The 22,382-nt window shown below is 31.1% G+C and overlaps 4 protein-coding genes and 1 pseudogene across 8 annotated transcripts in view; 2 read left to right on the top strand and 3 right to left on the bottom strand.

Moving 5' to 3' along the window:
- Nucleotides 1–3,906: 3,906 nt before the first annotated feature.
- Nucleotides 3,907–6,051, top strand: LOC101508903 (outer envelope pore protein 16, chloroplastic). Its single transcript, XM_004486951.4, has 6 exons — nucleotides 3,907–4,152; nucleotides 4,233–4,284; nucleotides 4,499–4,530; nucleotides 5,114–5,147; nucleotides 5,238–5,305; nucleotides 5,713–6,051. Exons 1-6 carry the CDS (start codon nucleotides 4,039–4,041, stop codon nucleotides 5,851–5,853), a joined length of 441 nt encoding a protein of 146 aa, XP_004487008.1. The 5' UTR covers nucleotides 3,907–4,038; the 3' UTR covers nucleotides 5,854–6,051.
- A 1,210-nt stretch (nucleotides 6,052–7,261) lies between these two features.
- LOC101504203 (pentatricopeptide repeat-containing protein At1g07590, mitochondrial) lies at nucleotides 7,262–9,631 on the bottom strand. The gene is made up of 2 exons (XM_004487185.4): nucleotides 9,317–9,631; nucleotides 7,262–8,637 (listed from the first exon to the last, which is right to left on the bottom strand). Exons 1-2 carry the CDS (start codon nucleotides 9,602–9,604, stop codon nucleotides 7,387–7,389), a joined length of 1,539 nt encoding a protein of 512 aa, XP_004487242.1. The 5' UTR covers nucleotides 9,605–9,631; the 3' UTR covers nucleotides 7,262–7,386.
- Nucleotides 9,632–11,234: 1,603 nt separating this feature from the next.
- On the bottom strand, nucleotides 11,235–15,080 carry LOC101509220 (protein TRM32). Its single transcript, XM_004486952.4, has 5 exons — nucleotides 14,856–15,080; nucleotides 14,091–14,332; nucleotides 13,769–13,833; nucleotides 12,344–13,673; nucleotides 11,235–12,065 (listed from the first exon to the last, which is right to left on the bottom strand). The coding sequence occupies exons 2-5, from the start codon at nucleotides 14,239–14,241 to the stop codon at nucleotides 11,437–11,439; spliced, it is 2,175 nt and encodes a 724-aa protein (XP_004487009.1). The 5' UTR covers nucleotides 14,242–14,332; nucleotides 14,856–15,080; the 3' UTR covers nucleotides 11,235–11,436.
- Nucleotides 15,081–18,734: 3,654 nt separating this feature from the next.
- On the top strand, nucleotides 18,735–20,538 carry LOC101504538 (epsin-3-like; annotated as a pseudogene).
- LOC101509545 (U-box domain-containing protein 33-like) overlaps nucleotides 19,061–22,382 on the bottom strand; it is a 7,417-nt gene continuing 4,095 nt past the window's right edge. For 2 of the 5 annotated variants that reach the window (XM_004486953.4, XM_073366731.1), the window contains exons 7-8: nucleotides 21,962–22,382; nucleotides 21,132–21,755 (exon numbers count right to left, since the gene is read on the bottom strand). In XM_004486953.4, coding sequence (XP_004487010.1) covers nucleotides 21,573–21,755; nucleotides 21,962–22,382 — 604 coding nt within the window. In that variant the 3' untranslated portion in view covers nucleotides 21,132–21,572. Of the gene's footprint in view, nucleotides 19,334–19,459; nucleotides 19,866–21,131; nucleotides 21,756–21,961 lie in introns of those variants that run through there. The other 3 variants (XR_012162475.1, XR_012162476.1, XM_004486954.4) reach the window with 3 other exon arrangements.

Here is a 22,382-nt window from a genome sequence, read left to right as displayed (position 1 = left end):
CATAACCACCATCATCAAGCATATGCACATAGATCAAATTAAAGCGAACATTTGGAACATGTTTGACTCATCTAAGCAACAACTGCACTCCCATGTTGGTCTGCAAACAAACATCACCAATACCAACTACCTTGGACACACCATCATTACCCATCTTCAACACTCCAAAGTCACCAGAAGTGTAAGATGTGAAGAACTCCTTCCTTGGTGTAACATGCAGTGTAGCACCACTATCAATAATCCACATGCTCTCATCTGATACAAGATTGACTGAGTCATAGTCACGGAGAATAATCAAATCATCACAAGTAGCAGTAGTAACACGGTCATCATCATCATGATTCTTATCTCTTTGCTTACTGTTATTGTTTTTGCTCTCCCTTTTTCCATATGATGCAGTTCCTCTGTATGTGCCCCATTTTGTGACAATAATTGCACTCCACATTCTTGTATCTAGACTTGGACTTACTTCTGTTGTTCTCTCTACTCGTACTTCTGTTATTCTGTCTGTTCCCTTTCGGTTCCTTTCTTTGGCTATGGCCCCTGTTCTCAGTGACAAGTACCTCGGAATGAGATGAAGTACCTTGTGCCTTCCTTCTCATCTCCTCATTAAGAACACTTCCCTTTACACTTTGCAAAAAGAGACAACACCATCAGAAGCTGAGTTTGTAATTGAAACCCGAAAAGTTTCCCAAGAATCTGGTAGAGTATTCAGTAGCCATAGTCCCAACACTTCATCATCAAATTTGATACCCATACCTGACAATTGATCTAGGAGCCCTTGAAAATCATTTAAGTGATCTGAAATAGAAGTCCCCTCCTTGTACCTCAAATTCATCAAGGAGTTCAACAAATACAACTTATTATTCCCTGATTTAGAAGCATACAAAGATTCAATCTTCTTCCACGAGGATCTTGCATGTTCCTCATTAGCAATGTGATTATAAACATTGTCTTCTACATATTGCCGAATAAAACCACAAACCTGCTGATGTTCAAAACTCCAATCCTCATCAGTCTTGGATTCTGGCTTCTCACTAGCAAACACAAGAAGATGCAAATTCTTCACAAATAACAGATCCTTCATTTTTCCCTTCCATAAGTGATAATTAGTGTCATTCAAACAAATCATTCTATTTGTATTTGCCTCCATCATTCAAACAAGTCAAACATCCCCTTAACCAAAGAGCTCTGATGCCACTCTGATGGGAAATTCAACAACAAATAACAATAACAATAACAATAACAATAACAACTATAACAGAGCAATATGCAGCGGATAATCAATTTCCCAAACTTGCAAGAATCTGTGAGGAGCAACAACAAATAATCACAACAACTAAAATCACTACCACAAAGGACACAATAATTTTTAACGTGGAAAAACCTTCTCAATGTGAGAAGTAAACAACCACGGGACCAAGCCAGTAATAGAGCTCCACTATGATCAAAATATGGGTACAAAAGAGTTTCAAATATGGCACAAATTCGTGCTCAGTAACCAGCCAAAAACAACAAGGTAACCAGCACAACAATCAGCCAAAACAATGAGAGAACAAAAATGAAATTGAGAACAAAGTTCAGCAGAAAAACCAGGAAAAACTGCTACTGCATGAAATTGAGTTTTGCTCTTCCTCTCTCACTTTTCTCTTTGCCTCACTCTCTGAATTCAGCACTCTCTCCCACTAATCTGACCTCTCTCCACTTGATTAAGTGAGACACATGGACTTGCACATATTGGGCCTTTCTCCACATAGAAAGGGAGCCCAAAACCCAACACCCATGACTAACAAATTCCAGCCACCACTTATTATTAAATTAATAATAATAAATTGTGATTTTTAATTTAAAAATAAATTACTAATTTTTAAATAATAATATAAAACTGTATATTAAGATAAAAAACATAACAGTTTATGTAAAAATAATATTTATTTTATTATAAATTTTAGTTAATAATCGACTCTTAACTATTGGATAATTGGATCCATTCTTAAAAATAAAATGAATTTTTAAAACCAAATTCAAATATTTAAATATTTTGTAGGTAATTTTAAACCTACATATAGTTAATTATTGTAATTGCATCAAATCATTTACTTCCACAAATAGATCCAAAAGAAAAGATAGAGGGAATTTTTTCAATTATATTTCTTTATTATGGTCACGCGTTTCTCTCTATCCGTTGTGCTTGGATCAGGAGGATTGTAACTATGTGTTCACTATAACCGGAATAACTATTTTCGTTAAATGAAAAATGAAAAAAAGAATGTGGCTATTATAGATTTCAATAAATGAGAAGAATTGACGTCGGCAAAACAAAAGCATGAGAAGAATTGACGTCGGCAAACAAAAGCTTAAGAGAGTGAATTACCCCATTTTTGGGGTTTTCTTCGAGAGTGCAATGGACAAATAATGTTAATGTGACTTAATTTTTGTTTTAGTCACTTATTTGTATTAATTCATAAAATTTGATAATTTTATTAGATTTTTAAACTAAAAAATGACAATTTAATATATTTTAAACAACGTAATATATAATACGATAATTTAGAATGATTAACACTTATCAAATCACAATAAAATTCTTTAAAAATGTAACTTTTAATTTCAATAATTTTTTTATTTTTGTAATTTAACTAATGACATATAAATAATTAATACATCTAGATAATTTTATACCACGGAATTATATATCATGTCATTTAAAATATGTCAAATTGTCATTTTTTAAGTTAAAAAATATGATAAAAAGATAAAAATTATCAACTTTTAAAACATGAGACCAATTATATAAAATTGTGAAAATAGAAGGATCAAAAGTACAATTAAACCTATCAGTTTTACATTAATGATCAATGAGAATTGTTTATTCTATGTCAATGTCATATAGTAAAAGTAATGTAAAAATCATAAGGTGGTTTAGTAGTTTAAGAGAGCTGCCATAGCAAAAATATGGTAAATTCAACTCTCCTTCTACTAAAATTAACAACTATTTATCATGACTGAATTTCAAAACTAAATACCATTAAAATGGGGTGACTTGACGGAATATATAGTTGCATATTTTTTTTAATTACAAATGTTATTTGAGTCAAAGACAAAATCACACATGTTAATTTTATTAGTTGATTATACAGTGATAATCATATTCATTTCTACATTTATCTATTTCATTTATTTACCTTAATTTATGCTTTTCGAAAACAAAGATGAGATTTTTCGAATACCCCAAAAAACAAAAATGGATTAAGGTATATATCTCCAACTATTGTTAGTTATTTAAAAATATTAGATTTTTTTAAATCTTCGAAGTCAACTTTGATGATGTAATTTATGGAATATAATTTTTGACACATGAAATTATGTGAACTATACTCTTATAGATTCTATCCATCACATAAACTACTTGTACAATTACAAAAATCTATAAGTAAGAATGAAAGATCACATAAGATAATTACCAAAAATAGCCAACACATTAGATCTTGATATACATGGCCTAAGTTATTAATATTTGTAATTTAAACTGAAATGTAATATTTTTTTTAATGATTAAAACGTCCAAGGGACTAAAAAAAATAAAGGAGAAAGTAAAATCTAAAAATAACAAAATGAAGAAAACTGAAATTTAGCTATATTTTACCATATGCATGAATCAAAATCGCACAAATAATTAAACCACACAGATGTCAAACAGTGAAACAAAATAATATCAAGAGTAAGCCAATGGTGACACATGGATATCCACTCTATCTTTTCCTTGGGCGCTTTCCCCTAACAGGTGGGGTCTACAAAAGCTATCCTCGTTTATTAACCGTGACTTTATTCTTTATTTAATTAAAAAACATATATGTAAATGGTAAGATTGATATTCTCAATTTTGAATCACAACCAATCATAACAGTGGTGATATTTCTTTTTATTGGCAAAAACACCTACCTAGTTAGATATTTAAGTCTCCAACAATCAAGCTTGTCACTAAAAAGTCACTGAAAAATAAACCAAAAAGAGGAACAAGAATTGTGAGTGTGAGAGATGCCTTGGAGCAGAATGTCAGGGTCAGTATCTTCCCCTACGGTGGATGTGGTTATTGACATGGGCAATCCATTCCTAAACCTCACTGTTGATGGTTTTTTGAAGATTGGAGCTGTAACTATTTCATTTATCCACTTCAATTTCTTATTTTTCTTAAACAATTCCAACCAACCCTTCTTCTTCTTTTTCTTCAGGTTGCAGCTACAAGGTCAGTTGCAGAGGATACCTATCATATAATTCGAAAGGGTAAGTGGAGGGTAGTAGTATTTCACCATCCCTTTTGTTACATTTCCAAAAGATGAAAACTTTGATCCTTTATTATTTTCCTTGTTTAGATTCGGGTTATTTATTAACCAACATCAATATATTATATACTTTTCACTTATGTGCCATCATTTTAGTGTTTCCTTTTTTCATTTGTGAAGATCTTTATCTGACTAACTAAACATGTCTGTTCCAGGAAGCATCTCAAGTAATGATTTTGAGAAAACTGTAAGTTCATTATTTAACATTGTTGTCATTGTTATATTTTCAGTTGTATACATCTTCACCTTTAAGTATGTTACAGATTGGTATATATTATAGCCAATTTTTAACTATCTATGATGCTTCTCTTTTCAACTATCAAACAAATTGGATGATCTCCTCTAAAACTTTTCATCCATGCTATATATATACATTTTTGTTTAAGAGTATAGTGTTGGGACTTGGGAGGTTTAGTCCCAGCAAAAAGTAATGGCTGGGAAATCCCTAGATTCGGTCAGATCGAAATAACATGATTTCAAGGAATCACACATTTGACTCAATAATCAAAATTGGATGGTACAAGAGTCAATTGCAAATGTGAAACCTTTGCTTTCTCATGTGTTTACTTTGATAAATAGATCCAAAATACAAAGATGGTACACGAGTCATCCTTTCTTGATCTGTCAGTTAGTCAGTTAGATTGAGAACTGTGTGATTGTATGAATACTGAGAATCTAGATCCTCAAAATGGAAGGAATCTCATTCAATAGACATTTTGTTGATCATGATATGCTTCTTTCTTTGTTCATGAGAGTTTGTCTTGTTGCAGCTGAAGAAGATGTGTAAAGAAGGTGCATACTGGGGTAAGACTTGTGTTGCATTATGTAATATGGCAAGTTCAACTAGTAAATGCATTAGCTATTTTTAATGTATTTTCTTTTCCATGCTTACAGGAACTATAGCTGGTGTATATGTTGGAGTGGAATACGGGGTAGAGAGGATCCGTGGCACTAGAGACTGGGTAATTCTCCCCACAGTCTAATTTCAAAATTTTAAATAGACTTGTTATTATTGTAGATTCTATGTTAGAGTAGAGAAAACACTTTAATTCCGGAATTGTCTTCAATATGATGCATCTAATCCAACAAATTTCAAACTATTACTAACAAACATCATGTTTGGTTTTAAATAACTCTAATAGTAAACTGGCTATTGTATCAAATCATTTTTTTTTTTAAATGCCCTCATCGATGTAGCTTAAGTGATTGGAGTGTGGATAGAGATTTGAATATAAGTTTTGGCAACTGCACTTTGATCTAATTTTAAAATTGGGTGTTAAATGTTTATTAACTTTGTTTTAGGTGGTGCACCATGCCTTTTATTGTCAATTTAAGTTTAATTTTTCTCTTGGTGTTTGATGTATTGCAGAAGAATGCCATGGTAGGAGGTGCAGTGACAGGTGCTCTGGTATCTGCAGCCAGCAACGGCAAAAAAGACAACATTGCAGTAGATGCCATTACAGGAGCTGCAATTGCTACTGCTGCACAGTTCATAAATTACTTTATCTGAATGAACTGAACCGGATGTCTTACTGGGTGTTACTGCATGTTTGAAAGGGGGTTTCCCACTTGGTCTCTTTTGTTTTCGTCTGTATTGTTGGTTAAGTAATATTTTCTATGTAACTACTAATAAGATGTGATATTCATCTCTTTATCACTTCAACATGTTTTAATCAATTATCCTGGCCCATCGGTTGTTTCCATGATAGTAAGTTTGGTTCTCTTGCAATTTAGTCAAGCTAGCCTAGGGCAATGTTGTCAATGACATGTTCAGCTAAATTCTTAGTCTCTGGGTAAATGGGTTTTGGTTTAAGGAAGATTGAGGATGAACAGGTTTTCGAATTTAAAGCTTTGTTGACAGGTGAATCAAGTTTTTGTTTGCATAAATATAATTGTTGTTCTAGATAATAGGAAGAAGGGAACTTGTTGAGAGGTAGGAAGGTCTCCCAATACATTTTCTTCAATGCATGTTAAAATTTACAATTTCCAAATCATTATGCAAAGTTGCACAAGAATGTCTTATAGCAGAATAAAATTAACTCTATCCACAAGCATAAGATGGTGAAATTGTTTGTCAGAGTCGGATTTTGTAAGCTCCTACAATAAATACAAAATAAATATAGAAGATATGATTCCTATTTTACATAATAGGACGCGATATCATATACCTATACAATAATTCTATAGAATAATTCTAAAATATTTTCAATAGTACTTGACAAATTTTATGACATGTATGTATTGGAACATGAAAATTGAAAGAACTAACCTCAGTCTCAAGTGTTGCCACATCAGGTTTTGTAAACATTGTGCTAGTTGTCTACTGTCCCAATTCCCAAGGCCTATCCTTACATAGCCATCAAGACAACTGTTTTCGTGGGTTATAATCATAAATCTTGAAGAAAAAATTCAAGCCAAACATTTTCCAAGAGAAAGGAAGTGTAGGCCCTAGGGTATAATATGTTATATTTCCTGAACTGTAGTCCAAACCTGTCTCTCGCAAGAGCATAGACCTATCCTCCAAAGGTCCCTCTTATTGGACTCAATTCAATTCATAAATAGGGAAAATTTAACGGATATCTCACACATATTCCACAAACAAAATAAATAAATAGATAAATAATTCACATTGTCTGTAGTTATTTCTCAATCAGTTGAGGCTATGGGATTACCACAAAAATGAACCTTGCTCCATTAAAGTGAGGAAGCTCCTTTAGATGGAAAGTTAGCAATAACATTTGTTGACTGGGAGATTAATGGTTCAGATTTTCATCATATATATGTATATGTATGAAAAATTATAGAGCAATGTAGCTATGAAGTTGGAGAGATAAATGTAAATCCAACATGTTATACCCTTACAGTATCAGTTGTAGATGTAGATGCAAAAATAAAGAGCTTTCATAAGCAATGGCAGATGATCTTTAATAACTCTTCCATCTTATTGACTCTTGTTCCGCAATTGATACATGCTTATAATAAATAGAAAGTCAACATAAGGATACGCATAATTCTAACTCGTTGTGAAATATCAATTAAACAATCAAGTCCTAAACTGCTCAGCAATTTTCAAAAGACTGTAAGTTTCATCATCAGGTCTAGCTCCTCCAAGAATCATCCTTTTCAAAAGATTTGGATTATAAATCTTAGCTTTTACATAAGCCTTAATCAATGTATTATATACAAAAGTATACCTACAGTACTTAGCTTTATGAAATTCTTCAAACAGTCTCTCAACATTTCCAACATCACCTTTTTCAGCAAAAAGATCAGCAACTGAAAGAGTAGTCTCCAACCATGGTGTTGAATTTCTAACGCTCTTGTTAAGCGGAAAACGCATGCCCAAGTCTAATGTCTTCAAAGCTTGTTCTGCCTTACCAGATTTCAAGCAGCCAAGAGCAAGATGGCGATACGTTATTGCATTCGGTTTGCACCCTTTTGTCTTCATATTTTTGTACAACCTGATTGCTTTGTCAAGCACTCCATGTTTGCAATACACAGTCATCATTGAATTGAATTGCTCTACAGATTTCAATCCTTTTACCGATTCCATTTCTGACCAAATCTCTTCGGCTCGGTTTAACTCTCCAATCCTACCAAATGCTTCAATGGCTAACATATAACTTTTAGATCTAACAAAGGGAAGTCCTTTAATGATATCCCAAATCCTTTCCAGCTCCTTCTGGCTCCCCAGATACCCATACAATATAAGCAAAATATCCAATGTTGACCAGTTATTCCCTGTCATAGACTTCTCCACAGCCTCAACATACGTTTCAGTTGCAGTGTATAACCTAGCAACTGCATGTGCAGTAGCTAAAATGCAGTAAGATATTTCATTCGGTTCAACCTGCACTCGTTTCATTCGATCGAAGAACTTCATCAAATTTTCAAGATTGTGTTCATTGGCCTCTATTTTCATCAAAATGTTGTAGGTGGAAACATGCGGGGTGACCTTATCAGCCTTCATTTGGGTGAGTAAACCAGGTATCATCTTCCTTCGGCTCGGTGAGGAATACAAAATTATGAGGCGGTTGAAGACCAAATGGGAGATCGGATAGCCCAATTCCCTCATTTTCTTCATGTACTCGAGTGAAAGCCTTACGACACCTTTATCCAAACAAGCAATCACAAGGTTGTTGAAGAGTAACTCGTTCTGAAACTCAATAGGGACACGAGTGAAGAGGCTTTCACCATGTGGAATTCCATGAAGCTTAGTTGTGAACTCCACTAGATAAGAGTAATCTAGTTCCCTAGGTCTATAGGGTCTCTCCCTAATCACCCATTCCATCACCTATCAATAGTCACACAAGAGAAAATGTTCAAAGGCCTGTTTTGATAAACAACTTAATCAAACACTAATAAGATAAACATTTATCGTATAAGCACTTACTTATAAGCTATTCTTTAGTCAAAGAGAAAATAAGGTCAAAATGTTTTCACGTAAACTATAAGTTGTTTCTGTAAACTTTCTCTAACACCATGTCCCTGTTAGGATAAACAACTTAACTAAGAGCTTATAGCATAAGTGCTTATAACATAAGTTCTTATCATATAAGTGCTTATGCATAAACTCTTTCTAATTCTATAACAAAAGATAAAATAAAGTCAAATTGTTTTCATTTAATTTATAAGTTGCATTCATAAGTAATTCCAGAGACGTAGTGGAAATAAGTTGAAAACAACTTATAGACACGTCATAAGTTGTTTTTAAAAGTTCTCCCAATCAGTCTCACAAAAACTTATGCTAGTAGATAAACTCAAATAAGCTAATCAAAACAGCCCAAAGTGAACTGCTTATACAAGTAGATAAGCCTAAATAAAAAGTAAACTGTTCATAAGCCAATCCAAATGCAGCCCAAGTCTTAAACAGTGGAATTGTACAGAAAAACACAGTGGTGGCTATATTCATTGAAACAGAAATAGATTGAGGAAACAAAATATAAAGAATATAGGAGTGAATTCGAATTGACCTCAAGTGCACGTTTGTTAAAGTTGAGTTTTCTGAGACGGTTAATGGTGTGAAAAATGTCAGCGCCACGAACGGGGAAGCCATCTCGCATCCAACTACGGAAAGCGGACCCTATTGATTCTCCCTTGGGAAGTTTCTCTATTCTCTTACACAAGCTGTCTTCGTTTTGTGTTGTTTGCGTGCAAAAGAATTTCAAACTGAGATGGGTTTCAATGGCACCAGGTGTTCGACGTATTGTGTCTATGAACTTCGCTTGCGATAAAATGCTCCTCAGACTTCGTAAGCTCATGCTTGTTCTGTTTTGACCCTTTTGTATTCATGCCTTTTATATTTTTTGGAATTAATATGATATTTTTATTTTTTAAAAGCACTAACTAAAACTCTTATGTATAGTTTCATTATTTAATTTTTTTTGGACAAATTTTGTCAAAAAATTTCATTATTCAAACTTAATTTTGATATTAAAAAAATTGATATAAAAAATTAGAGAACTTCTACTAGGTTTAGGATCTCTCCATTTTCTCTATTATTAAAGTATTTGTCGTATAAATACATATGTTTTAAAATTTGTCACATTTATCTTGTATAATTAGATTTTTATACTCATAAACTTAAGGGTTTTGATGCGTTTGTTCTCCAAATTGATAGATTAACGATTATTTTTATAAATCAAATAAATATTTGTTAACTTTTGTATTTTTAAAAAACTTATTTCATAATAAAAACATCATTTAATTATTTATAAGTATTATATAAATTTTTTAAATTGCATCGTAAAAAAAATTAATTATTATGAATAATAAAAATTCTGAAAAAACTAAATTTTATTTTGCTGACACTATTAATAAATAATATTTAGTTATCATAATTTTTTTTAATTGATAAAAATAGTTTTTTTGTTTTAAAAAAAATTATTTAACTATTAATTTAAAGACCAGTTGTACTAATACATGTGACGTATGCAGGGTAGAATTTCTCAAAAGAGTGTAATGATTTTACAAACTTATTTTAGGAATGAAACCTAATATAAAAGGACACTATGAAATCTAATATAGAAAGAATTTGCAAATAAAATTTATTTTAGGTTTGATCATTATGTTTTATGAGTTTCAAATTAGTCTCTTTGCACTAGTGATTCTTAGTTTTATATATTGGATTTGATTTATTTTTATGAAATTAATTTATAAGGTCAAAAATGTCCTTTATAATTTTTTTAGATCTCTATCTATTTTAAAGGTAAGATTTGAGTTTTTCTCAATACACTTCATCTCTATATTTTAAATTTGATGCGTGTATATAAATGACAAGTGATTTGATCAATAAACTCTCATATCATGTTATTGATAGAAGTCATTGATGATAGAAAAAATATAGCATTAAAATTAACTAATTAATTACATCAAGTTACAATAAGACTTATGTAGCATACGAGAACAACAAATTAAATTAATTAATTAATAAATATAACATTCATGAATCCTTTTTGTTAAATCTTTACTTATTACGTAAAACATATCACCGATGACTATGTCTTTCAGCAATGACGGAATAAAATCATTATGTCTCTTACAATCATTCTCCACTTTCATATACTATTAGAATGACCATTTTTACCCGTTCTTGTGGCTATTAGAATTACTGTTCTTGTGCCTATTAGAATTACTATGTTCTTCCAACTTCAAAAAATCTTACAAATTATCAGAGAAATTTTATGAGTAAGAAATAACACTAATTTGCTTTTAAAAACTGATGTACCATTCCCAAAAGTAGGTAGAAATAAAATTTTTGTCCTATCTCAAAGGTATACACAAGTATTTATGACACATGCTAAAAGCACATTATTCTACTATCTTCTTCATACTTCAATTTTCTCTCAAATGATTGTACTTGTAATTAGTCTCATCTAAGCAGAAGTGGTGTTACACCCAACATGCAATTGCATGGACAAGAGACTTTATTACATTAACATCAATAAAAAAATCTCTAAGGTATAAGCAATAACACGTATACATACTCCTATGTTATTTACATTGCAATTAATCACAACAAGCACAAAAACTCCTTAATCAACTCTATATGACATCTGCCAAACAATCCTATTTACAGCTTAAATTACTTAATCTACATATCTTCTAACATATCTGAAAATATAATTTCATCTAACATATCTTCTATGATCATTTCCTCAATTTCAAGTGTTACACACTCCTCTTCATGTTGAAGGTTCATCCATCCACTTCTTTTCGCCAAATCACGACAAACAACATCGTCTAATGTCTGATCCAACTCTGGTCTCAAGCTCATGTATGAACTAACACTACTCCATACTTGGTTAAGAAGATAATTTCCCTTAGGCATTGGTTTGAGCTTGTAGTTGTAGGAAAAGGGTCTTGGAAAATAAGTTGGTGAGTTCTCATATATTTCAAAGAGTACCTCATTAACCAAGTTAAAAAGAAGCTGGTGATCACAAAGGTTGATACTCTCTTCTGCAGAAAACTCATTTTCATGAAGGAAAGTTTCTTCCATAGCCATGAATATGGATGGTTTTATTGGTTGGTCTACCGTGTATCGCAATTGATTATGCTCATTTTCCATGAAACCAGAAAATTCAAGAACATCTTTCACGTATTTGAAATTTGAATTGTTTTCTGAATATGAATTGAAGAACATCAAATGATTGTCAAAACTCTTGTTTTTGTTTTTGGCTGTTAAACTAGTAGCATTTGATCCTCTTGTATTCCATTCTTTTCCTGGTATATAGCGAAAAGACAGTTAGTATAATGCAATCTCAAAAAAGAGTTCAATGTTTATGCAAGTGTAAAAATAATTATACTTTCAACCAATCACAAATCTTTTTATTTGAGACTTTTAAACTAATGAACTTATGAATAAAGTCAAACATTTTTCATTATCTAACTATTAAGATTGTTTGACAGTGTAAAAATTGTTTATACCATCGGAGCATGCAAATTAAGTTCCTCAGTGAAATGTTATGTTAGTCTCATGCTCATTAGCATAAATTTATTACCTTCTGCTTGGCTGGTTGTATTGTCTTGACAGCTAGTTTCCAATTTTTCTTGAGGAGAAATTTCATCTCCCTCTTCTGGCTCATGTATGTCTTCCCTTTTGTCACAGGTAACTCCTTCATCAATTTTCTTAACTATCTTATCAGATAAAGAATAAGTATTCACATCTCTACCACACCTTTCAACTGTTTCATCAATTTCAGCCTTTTCAAAATGGTCAAGTGATTTATCAATCTTTAAAGGCATGCTCACTGATTTACTTTGAACATCATTATCACTTTCCATTGCATTATTTACAATATCATTTGTATCAAGAAGAGCTTCATGTAGAATGAATCCTAAAGACTCGAGATTCGGCATAGAAAAATTGCTTCTGGAAAACATACGAGCATCTCTTCTCTTGTGAATCTTTTCCTCATTTGTCAATCTTAAGCTTTTAGACTTTGAGCTATTCCACTTTACCTCTTTGCTCAAACTTTTTTCAAACAACTGAGTATATTTATCCAACGATTCGTTAAGAGAGGACGTTCTTCGCATTAGCCGAACATCATATTTATTAGAATCAGAATCAGAAGCTTTAGTCTCACTCATGCTTATACTCTTTCTGTATTCTCGAATCATGCCGTCATTGAAGCTTTGTGATATATCCTTCTCATTATTAGTGATATTTTCACTATTTTGTATAGCTTCAAGGGATGTTTGGTGACCACTTTTCTTGAACTCCACAAGTACATGTTTAATCTTCTGTTTTATAACTTTGAATTGATGAATAACCACTTGATTCCATCCTTTATGGTTTGGTAATCCTTCAGAAGGCAATGAAGTAATGTTTGGTTTTTGTTGCATGGCACTATCCATTTCAGCATCATCACTCACCAAAGGCTTTGAAATTTCATAAGAAACATCTTTCACTAAACTTGTTCCCAACTTTTTTGGTGCCTGAGTGCCAGCAAGCAACTTTTCTCCTTTAGGAAAGGCCCAAATTTCAGTTTGCTTGTATCTGAAGGTACTAGAGCTAATGTATTTCATCTTAGAAGGTGCAGTTACAGGAAATGATCCTGATCTTGTCAACCTTAGTTTGTTTTTGGAAGCTTGATGAATTTTCTTACCACCAATGTCTATATCTCTTAGAAATTTTAGCAATACATTTTTCTTCATACTAATTACCTCCACAACATCATCATGATTCTTAAGTTTAATGGAAATTTCTCTGTTAAGGGAACCTTCTGTTTTCTTTCCATCTTTCTTCTGTTGAAGTGCATAATCACTACTGGCCTGGTTTGTTCCTGAGTATTCCTCGGTAGCATTCAACTTTTTGCTATGTTTGCTGACCTGATATTCATGTTAGATTTAGTTACAGTTATTATACACATTACATAAAAATTGTTTGTGACCATAATATATGAGCATGAAAGTTTTAAACATACCGAGAAGGGTTCTTCTGCTACTGTAACTACATTTTGTTGATCTTGCAAAGTGGTTTTTTTCTTATCTGCATATAGGTTAAAAAGACTATTATTAAGCATTTGAAGTCTTTCACAGAAGCAAAATGTGGTCATGATGATCCAAAACAAATAATATTCAACTAATAACAGTGTCTAAACATACAAGTTTTTTAGGGTAAATAATATGCAATGAATATGACATAGTAACTTAAAAGAGTTTAAATCTTAATTATAAAGCGATTGCAATGATTGATGAAAAATAGAAAAATAACAAAAAAATCAAGGTGATTGTGAAATTGCTTACATCTTGCATGTCTTTTCTTTTTGTGATGAAAAGCCTTTTTGACACGCCAATGATGATAATCAAGAATATGAAACATGCCCCACATGCATCCTACATTAGTTTCCTGAATTTGAACATTGGATTCCTCTGAACTAATCAATTGTTTTCCCATATTGACAAATTAATACGGCTAAGGTAATCTTATTCTTTTGTAATTTTCAATCCACTCTAGTGATAATCAATTTCTGCCTCTAAAATTTTTCCTGCAGAATCATTATTAATGTTACAAAGATATAAAAGTAAATGTTAAATAAAACATAGCATTCATATGTTCATATTACATGATTTTTTTTAATGGAAGTTATCAAAAAATTCATATATACAGAAAAATCATTTGAAAATGAAATTTTGAACAAAGGATGAAGAAATCAGATTAACAATCAAAAGATTGAAAGAAGATATGGCTAATTTTCTGTTATAACTTACACAGGCTGGAAAATTCAGTTTCATCAAACTTCATTAATTAAAACCGAAATTAACCGAAACGTTTTCATAATAATTGAAATTCAAAATTTTAACAGAAAAAAAAATAAACATAGCATCTGATCAACATCTAGAGAAACAGAGATATAAAAAAACTTATAACGTGAGAAGAACGTTAATTTTAATAAAAACTTGATGGTTTATTTATTTCAATTTTGAAGAAGTAGATTATAGATAGTATAGTGTAACAGAAAGTTCTTCAAAGAAGTAAACACAAATTAATGAGAAAATAATGAAACTAACCTTTAACGAAATTGAAGCAATTGATCAAAATGGGTTTGGTGAGAGAAGACAATTAAAAACATTAATATGTCACTTGTCTATATGTATAAATAAATAAATATATTAAATTAAATTGTAGTGGCGGCGTTGCACGGAGAATACAAAATGGAATGGAACATTGTATTAGAAAAAAAAAAAGAGAATGGAAAATGAAAAATAAGGTGGTTATGGAAGTCCTTTTTTCTGGTCTGGTCTAGTTTGTTTCTAGATTAGATATAAGGACACACCAAATTTGGTCTTCTATATTGCTTTGACTAAGACCAAAAACAAAGACTACTACTATTCAACTCTAAACTAACAAATTATTCTTTACCTCACAATTATTTATATTTATAAACTATAGCGTAAACTTGTGGATTCAAATGTTTATATAGTTTTATTTTGTATTGATAGGTTTAACAAATGTTATAAGTAAAATGGTTAATTTAGAATCTATAAAGTTATTAAAATTAATAAATAAAGTTTTATTTTGTTTGATATGTTAGTAATTTTAATTTAGAATATTAATTTAGAATCTATAAAGTGTAATATGAGTTAGTAAAATTAATAAAATTTATGCCTAAACAATAGTATCTTTTTAATCGTATTAGAATATAATTTAGACTTGAAAATGAAAATAATGATAGTGAACAAATATTTTTGACTCATGATTGTAGTAAATATAGAAAAAAATAAAATGAAAAAGTAAAATATTGATATAATATGAGTTAGTAAAATTAATAAAATTTATGCCTAAACAATAGTATCTTTTTAATCGTATTAGAATATAATTTAGACTTGAAAGTGAAAATAATGACAGTGAACAAGTATTTTTGACTTAATGATTGTAGTAAATATAGAAAAAATAAAATGAAAAAGTAAAATATTTGGAATAAATTTTTAATGTATTCAATTAATTATGAAAATGTGATTGTTTTGAAAATAAATATGTAATGTTGCACAGTCAAGTCAATCTATTTGACCTGCCACTTATAGTTGGTTTAGAGAATGTATTTAAATTTCCTCAATCACCAACGTATTATAAAAGAATGTGATTTTGAAGAATGATAATAACATAAAGTTATATATAAATATTTTGAGTGATTGTGTAGATATCATTTTGAGTTGGTTGTATCAACAAGAAGAGACGCATATATATTTGAATTGAGTTCTAGGCTGCTATTAATTATAACATCTATCAAAAAAACCATTTATACCAATGTTTCATCCTAGAAGAGATTCTTGCATTGAAAGATAAAGTTCAAGCATTGACAAATGAATTTCAACAACAACAAAATCTTGAACAACAAAGTATTAAACAAAAGATGAACTTCTAAAGAAAACTTACGCTATAAATATTACTTATTGTATGCAATCTTCATTTTTATTATCAATGCAATTATTATATTATACATTTTTATATTTTCTCTGACTTTTATAAAAAAGATAGTAATATATATAGCGTAAGTTTTTATTCTATTCATTTGTGGATATTTATTGCATGAACTCAACAAATTCAGTATTCATTGACAACACTAATTCGGAAAAAAGAAAAGTAAAGGATGTATCATGTATGTTATGCAAACCCAACTCTATTTCCAATGCATTAATTGTGTCCACTTTAGGAGTGGTTAGGTGTAATTTTCATCAAATCAAAATTAGCACATGTTTGACTAGATGCTTTTAATTTAGTTTAGATTCATTTGACTTTATAAAATTTTGTTTGACGGATTTATAAAATTAATTTTAATTAAACAAAAATCTGAAATAAAATAATTTAATCCGAATCTATTTATCTTTAAAAAAGTTATAATTAATTTTAACTTAACAATCTCAATTCAATATAAAAATTATATATTTTTCATTTGTGTAATGTACTTTTAGTAAAAATAAATAACATTTATTTTATAAGTACAATTCATATATGATAATTATATAGATATTTAATTATGATATATATACCAGAAGTAACTTCAAAATAATATACATTTGATATTAATATACTGAAATTCCTTATTTTTCTATAGTTAATATATGAGCTTCGCTGCTAAACTCTTTAAAAAAATAACATACATTTCGTTTAAATTAAAAATTAATTAAACATATTGTATATTTATAGAATCACGTTGCATATTACAAACATGATTGAATTTTTTAACGTCTATCCAAACTCAAGACCAGCAATGTAAACCCAAAAAATGCAATTTTTTCAGTATATGAAATCTACGAGATGTAAACCCAAAAAATGTCATATAGGAGGAAAAAAAAAAAGAAATCTACATAATGTCAACCCAAATAATGCAATTTACTCATTATATAGTATCAGCTGAAATGTTTTAAAAAATCTACCAGCACAGAATTTGGGGCATATTTTTTTGAGGTTTGTTATGACTTAAAGATACAGTCTTTCTCATCAGATCGTAGAAAGTGACTCGAATATTCTCATCAATATAATTACTAATAATTGCAATATCAATGGACACATTCACATTTTGATTTAGTGAATTCAGACTTACTTCGAAGGAAGTGGCATACTCAAATCCTCCACACTTGGTGCAAAAGTAATCGTTGTGTTGATTGACGGTTAAACTTTAGCCTTACTTCAAATTCTCGGAAACTTCTTCTTGTAGAGTCTCGTCTTATTGGAATTAAGAGACTCCTCTTTGATCATATTTTTAGGGCTTGCATGCTTAAAGGTGCGTGCTTAGCTTAGGTATGGCAACGAGGCATATCAAAAACATATTTTGTATCCCCACACCCACATCCGACTAAGCGGAAAAACCCACCCTCGTCCTTGTTACTTGTCGGATGTAAAATTTGAATTCCATCCTTGCATTCAACAGAGTTCGAGTTTCTCTTCCTGCATATTTTGATATATATAAAATAATAAATTTAAAATTCATATTTATTATAATTAATATAATAAAATTTTAAAAATAATGAAATCATAGTTTTGTGAAAGAAAATATATAAAAAAATAATTGAGTTAAAAATTTAATGTAAAAAAAAATCTTAGAAATTAAGTAATTCATATTTTGTCATCTTAAAAAGTGAGATTTTTAACTCAAAATCTATGTTTTATTTCTTTATTTTTAACTCAAAATCTATGTTTTATTTCTTTTGTTATTGTCATATATATAATTTTAAAATAGTAATAATTTTATTAGCAGAAGCGGTGCATATATCAATACATCTAAATCTACTATGGAGTTTTAATTTCAAAAAAAATCTACACCCATACCAAATCGAAACGGATTCGAGTGGGTTGCCGTCCCTAGTTTTTTTTTTCCTCTTTAGGCAAGGCCCTTTTATATATATATAAAAAAAAAATTGAAGAAATTATTTTTAAATATGACAAAAAAAAATGAAAACAGTACATTTGAAAGGAAAAAAAAATCTAAACTTATCGAGCTAAATTAATTTTCAAGAATACACACATTTACTGCACCCACTTATCATTCCATAAGCTGGAAATTAACTAATTGTCCACAAGAAATATTTTTTCATGTTAAAATTCTGCCTTTTCCAAGCATCAACAGTATTTGCCCCATTTTCCCCGATAATATGACAGATGATAAATTAATTAACTACTGATTTATTTATAAAAAAAAATATTAAATAAAATTATATTTGTTAGGGTTAAAATATTGCAGAATGAGTTTAATTATGACACGTGGCATAAAGTCTTCCGTTATGCATAGAGATGAAAAAGGCTTGTGAATAAAAAAACAGCACTTTTTTGAAATACATCATCAAGCTCTTCCTTTCTTTTAGGATATTTAGGAAGTTAGTTAAGCTTCTGGCTGTAAGTTTGATATATATGCATATAGTAGTATTGAAGTATTGGTATGTTAACCCTATTGAACCAAAAAACTGTAACAACATGGCCACGCCTTTGTTCCATCAATTTAAGAAGCAAGCTTCTTTCTTTTTCAAGGAGAAATTCAAGAGTGCTAGATTAGCTTTAACTGATGTTACTCCTGCAGAATTGTAACTGTCACATATATAAATCCATCCTAAGATTTTAACATTTTATTATGCTTTAATTAATGTGCTTCATACCTAAATTAACAAGTTAGAGTTTTTATGATTTACAGGATGACAGAAGAAGCTACAAATGGCAAATCACGTGTCACTGATTCCCCAACTCTTAAATCAATTTCAAGGTCTGCTTTTGAGATAGATGATTATTGGAGGATTGTAGAAATTCTGCATAAAAGGTGTTTCTCTCTCCTCTTTGTTTAATAATATGCATGTTATATTTACAAATGATCATTCTTGGTAGAACAAATGTAAGCTTTTTGTTGTTAATCCATGCCATCTTTATGTTAATTATTATCTAATCATAGATGAATGAATTAATGGGATGTTTTATAACAGACTGGCCAAATTTGACAAGAAGAATTGGAGGGCCTCTTACAATTCTCTGAGTGTGCTTGAACACCTATTGATTCATGGACCTGCAAGTAGTGCAGAAGAATTTCAGTGTGACCAAAATGTTATTAGACAGATGATATACTTTCAGCACACTGATAACAGTGGGTATGTTTTCTGAAATTCTCAATCTAATAATTTAAAATCACTACCTGGTCATGAATTTTCTTCTTCTTGACACTGTCATATGGTGCCACTAGGTAATTGTTAGTGTATAATTCAGAGTTAAGTTGGTTAGTGGGAGCACATTAGACAGTTAGTGAGTTAATAAGTCACTGTTAAAGTGTTTAAATACAGTGCTTATGTTATTCAATAATGTAAGCATATGTCATTCTTTAATTCTTTGATTACCACTCGATTCCTTCTCATTAATGCTTGTGTGAATTACCGGAAAGTGAGTGATTGTTCATCATCGCTTTATTCCTTTTAACATACCCTAGAAAAGTGTTGTCACCGAAGAATCGTCGCCCTATTCCTTTCTTTCGCTTGCCAACTGAACTACTTCGACCATAATGAGATCATTACAAATATTTGCATGCAGGTTCAACTGGGGACTTGCTGTCAAAAAGAAAGCAGAAAGGGTATTGAAATTGCTGGAAGAAGAAATTCATCTTAAGGAAGAAAGAAATCATGCTCGCAAGTTGTCCCGTGGAATTCAAGGTTTTGGGAGTATGTGCCAAAGTTCAACTCCAAAACAAGGCATTCAGAGGGGAAAATCACTGCCAACCACATTTGGCAAGAATGAAAATAAGGAAAACCAGTCCTCTTACTCAAACAATAGTTTCGACATAGCAGAAGCTAAATCTACTAGTCTTGGCCATCAGGGTGACAATCAAATGCTTCACAAATAAAAAACAATCTCTAAGGAAAACAAGGAGAAATTCAATCCAGGGAACTTAAAGGTGGAGTCTAATTCATTTTTGGATGATGGACAAGAGGACTTCAAGCTTCAAACATTCATAGCAGAAGATGATCACCCTTTTAACTCCACAGAAATGCGTACCAGTTCCCCCCGTCTTTCTTTCTTCAAGATGAAGCAAGTTTAAGATTGAAATGAAGACAATAATGCATTATAAAATTCCAATGAAGGTTTGGTACATGTATTTATAGTTGCTAGTAAGTTTTATTTGATGCTACAATTTTCTCCAGATGGACAAAGCGTTTGTAAATATGCAACTAGGACTTAGTATTTTGGACAAGCAATCAACTTGAATTGCCTTAGATTTTTTAGACACGATTAAGTGGTCTTAATTATGCCATATCATAATTAAGCAATTGATGCATGTTTTGCTCCAATGGTATAAATGTTTAGCACTGTTATAGTTTTATTTAAGAGTTGGTTGTTTGCAAGATAGAAAATTGTATTTTATTCATATTCAAATGTTCCTTGTCCTTATACAACAAGGAACATTGTTTAGTTTTAAGGAACTCGACCTACCAGCTAGAATCTAGATAAGCTCCTATCCAAATTTTGCTTATTTGACACATAGGTTTAAAAACTCAATAAGCAATCTTATTTGAGATTAGAAACCCCTATTAGAGATTCTCTTAGAACTTAGAAACAGGAAAACAAAAGATATCCTATCTAAACATGGCCGATCCAACCATTTCGTGGGATTTTAAACAATGACCGGTTACTTATTAATATGCGCTAAAGACACATGATCTAAATGATTTGCTAAGATTTCATCAACTCATAATATTGCAAGATTAGAAACACTAGAGTCTACACTCATATTTGTATTAGACTCTATAAATTACGTCGTTTAAAAGGGTTTTACAAACATGCAAGACAACAATTTTGTACCATTGAACACTTGAAAATGATGAAACTATAATGATTACAGAAGAATACTGCAAAAATAGCATATACATGTATTGGTTAACATACACAAGGGATATTTTTTTTAAAATGATGAACAGGACTATTTTCATTTTAACCCCTTAGCATTCTAAGTCCTAATAGAATGACAGGTACTCAGGCAATGCCCATCTTTGACATTCCCTTTTCTTTCTTTGCTCTCTTGGCTGGAAATTGCGACCAAAATACAATATTTTTTTGGGTACTTGAATTGTGTAACGCAGGCAATTTCCGTCAACTAAAATTGACTACCTAAAAGGTTGGGATCAAACCAAGTTGACGATGTTTCGTTGGATATGTGATAGATTTACAACAGGGGAAAATTGTGGGAGTAAAGCGAAACTAGCTTTAAACAAACTTAAGGGGATAAAAGAGTTCTTTAGGCTAAATGAATTAATGAACCTTTATGATTTGCAGAGCCAGTCTTGGATGGCAAGTCTAAGTGAGTGATTGGGAGTGAGGAGCATGTGACTCAATTTTAAATTAGTCATTGGAGAAGTATCATGCCCATTTTCTAACCATTCACGTATGGCATCCCCTTCATATGTAAATCCATCAGCTGCAATTTGAGGATCATGCATTATTTCCTGAAGAAGGGAGGCAACATAAAACATGAGCCACACAACATACAATTACTATATTCCGCTTGCAAAAAGGAAAAAAAATAGGTCCTCCAGAATTGAAAAAAGCAATTTTGGGCCGAGTTTTGACTGGTTCTGGGTGATTTATCAGTTCTTAAGGAGGCTACTAAACTTAGTTATGCTTTTTCAATAGTTAAAAAAAGATCAATTACCTGAAGGATTGGACATAAGAAAAATGATGGCACAGGTCTCTCTTCTGAAACATGTAACTGTTCCAGTTCTCTCACTAGAGTAGGTGTTAACTCTGGTCTGTTTCTGCAATTCTGTGCACAGCATTGCAAACCCAATTCAACCAACCGTGCTGCAACAGATAAAGGCCACTCTCCAGCTGAAGAATCAAGAACTGCAGACAATTTTCCACATGAAATTGCATGGCGAACTAGAACTGTTAATCCAAGTGGAGTCCTGCCAGTGAGGAGTTGCAAAATAATAAGCCCAAAGGAGTAGATGTCAGACTTGGATGTTAGTACCCCAGTTCGCTGAAACTCTGGATCCGTGTATGTGAAGGCACCCTTTGGCTCACTGCTCAAGTGGAAACTAGGACTACAGAAAGACTCCTCCGTTACCAGCCTG

Source organism: Cicer arietinum, chromosome 1 (assembly GCF_000331145.2).
Source record: "Cicer arietinum cultivar CDC Frontier isolate Library 1 chromosome 1, Cicar.CDCFrontier_v2.0, whole genome shotgun sequence".
In the NCBI taxonomy this organism is placed as follows: domain Eukaryota; kingdom Viridiplantae; phylum Streptophyta; class Magnoliopsida; order Fabales; family Fabaceae; genus Cicer; species Cicer arietinum.
The sequence above is the reverse complement of the archived record's forward strand: the minus strand, read 5'-3'. Positions and strand labels throughout refer to the sequence as shown.

Bases quoted from the DNA above. Each gene is read 5' to 3' on its own strand.
- LOC101508903 (XM_004486951.4), top strand. From the start codon at position 4,039: ATGCCTTGGAGCAGAATGTCAGGGTCAGTATCTTCCCCTACGGTGGAT. The intron at 4,153-4,232 runs GTAACTATTTCA...CTTTTTCTTCAG, and splicing joins GTTTTTTGAAGATTGGAGCT to GTTGCAGCTACAAGGTCAGT. The intron at 4,285-4,498 runs GTAAGTGGAGGG...TGTCTGTTCCAG, and splicing joins CTATCATATAATTCGAAAGG to GAAGCATCTCAAGTAATGAT.
- LOC101504203 (XM_004487185.4), bottom strand. From the start codon at position 9,604: ATGAGCTTACGAAGTCTGAGGAGCATTTTATCGCAAGCGAAGTTCATA. The intron at 8,638-9,316 runs GTCAATTCGAAT...GACTATTGATAG, and splicing joins TTAACAAACGTGCACTTGAG to GTGATGGAATGGGTGATTAG.
- LOC101509220 (XM_004486952.4), bottom strand. From the start codon at position 14,241: ATGGGAAAACAATTGATTAGTTCAGAGGAATCCAATGTTCAAATTCAG. The intron at 13,674-13,768 runs GTATGTTTAAAA...CATGAATATCAG, and splicing joins TAGCAGAAGAACCCTTCTCG to GTCAGCAAACATAGCAAAAA. The intron at 12,066-12,343 runs GTAATAAATTTA...GCTATATACCAG, and splicing joins TACAACCAGCCAAGCAGAAG to GAAAAGAATGGAATACAAGA.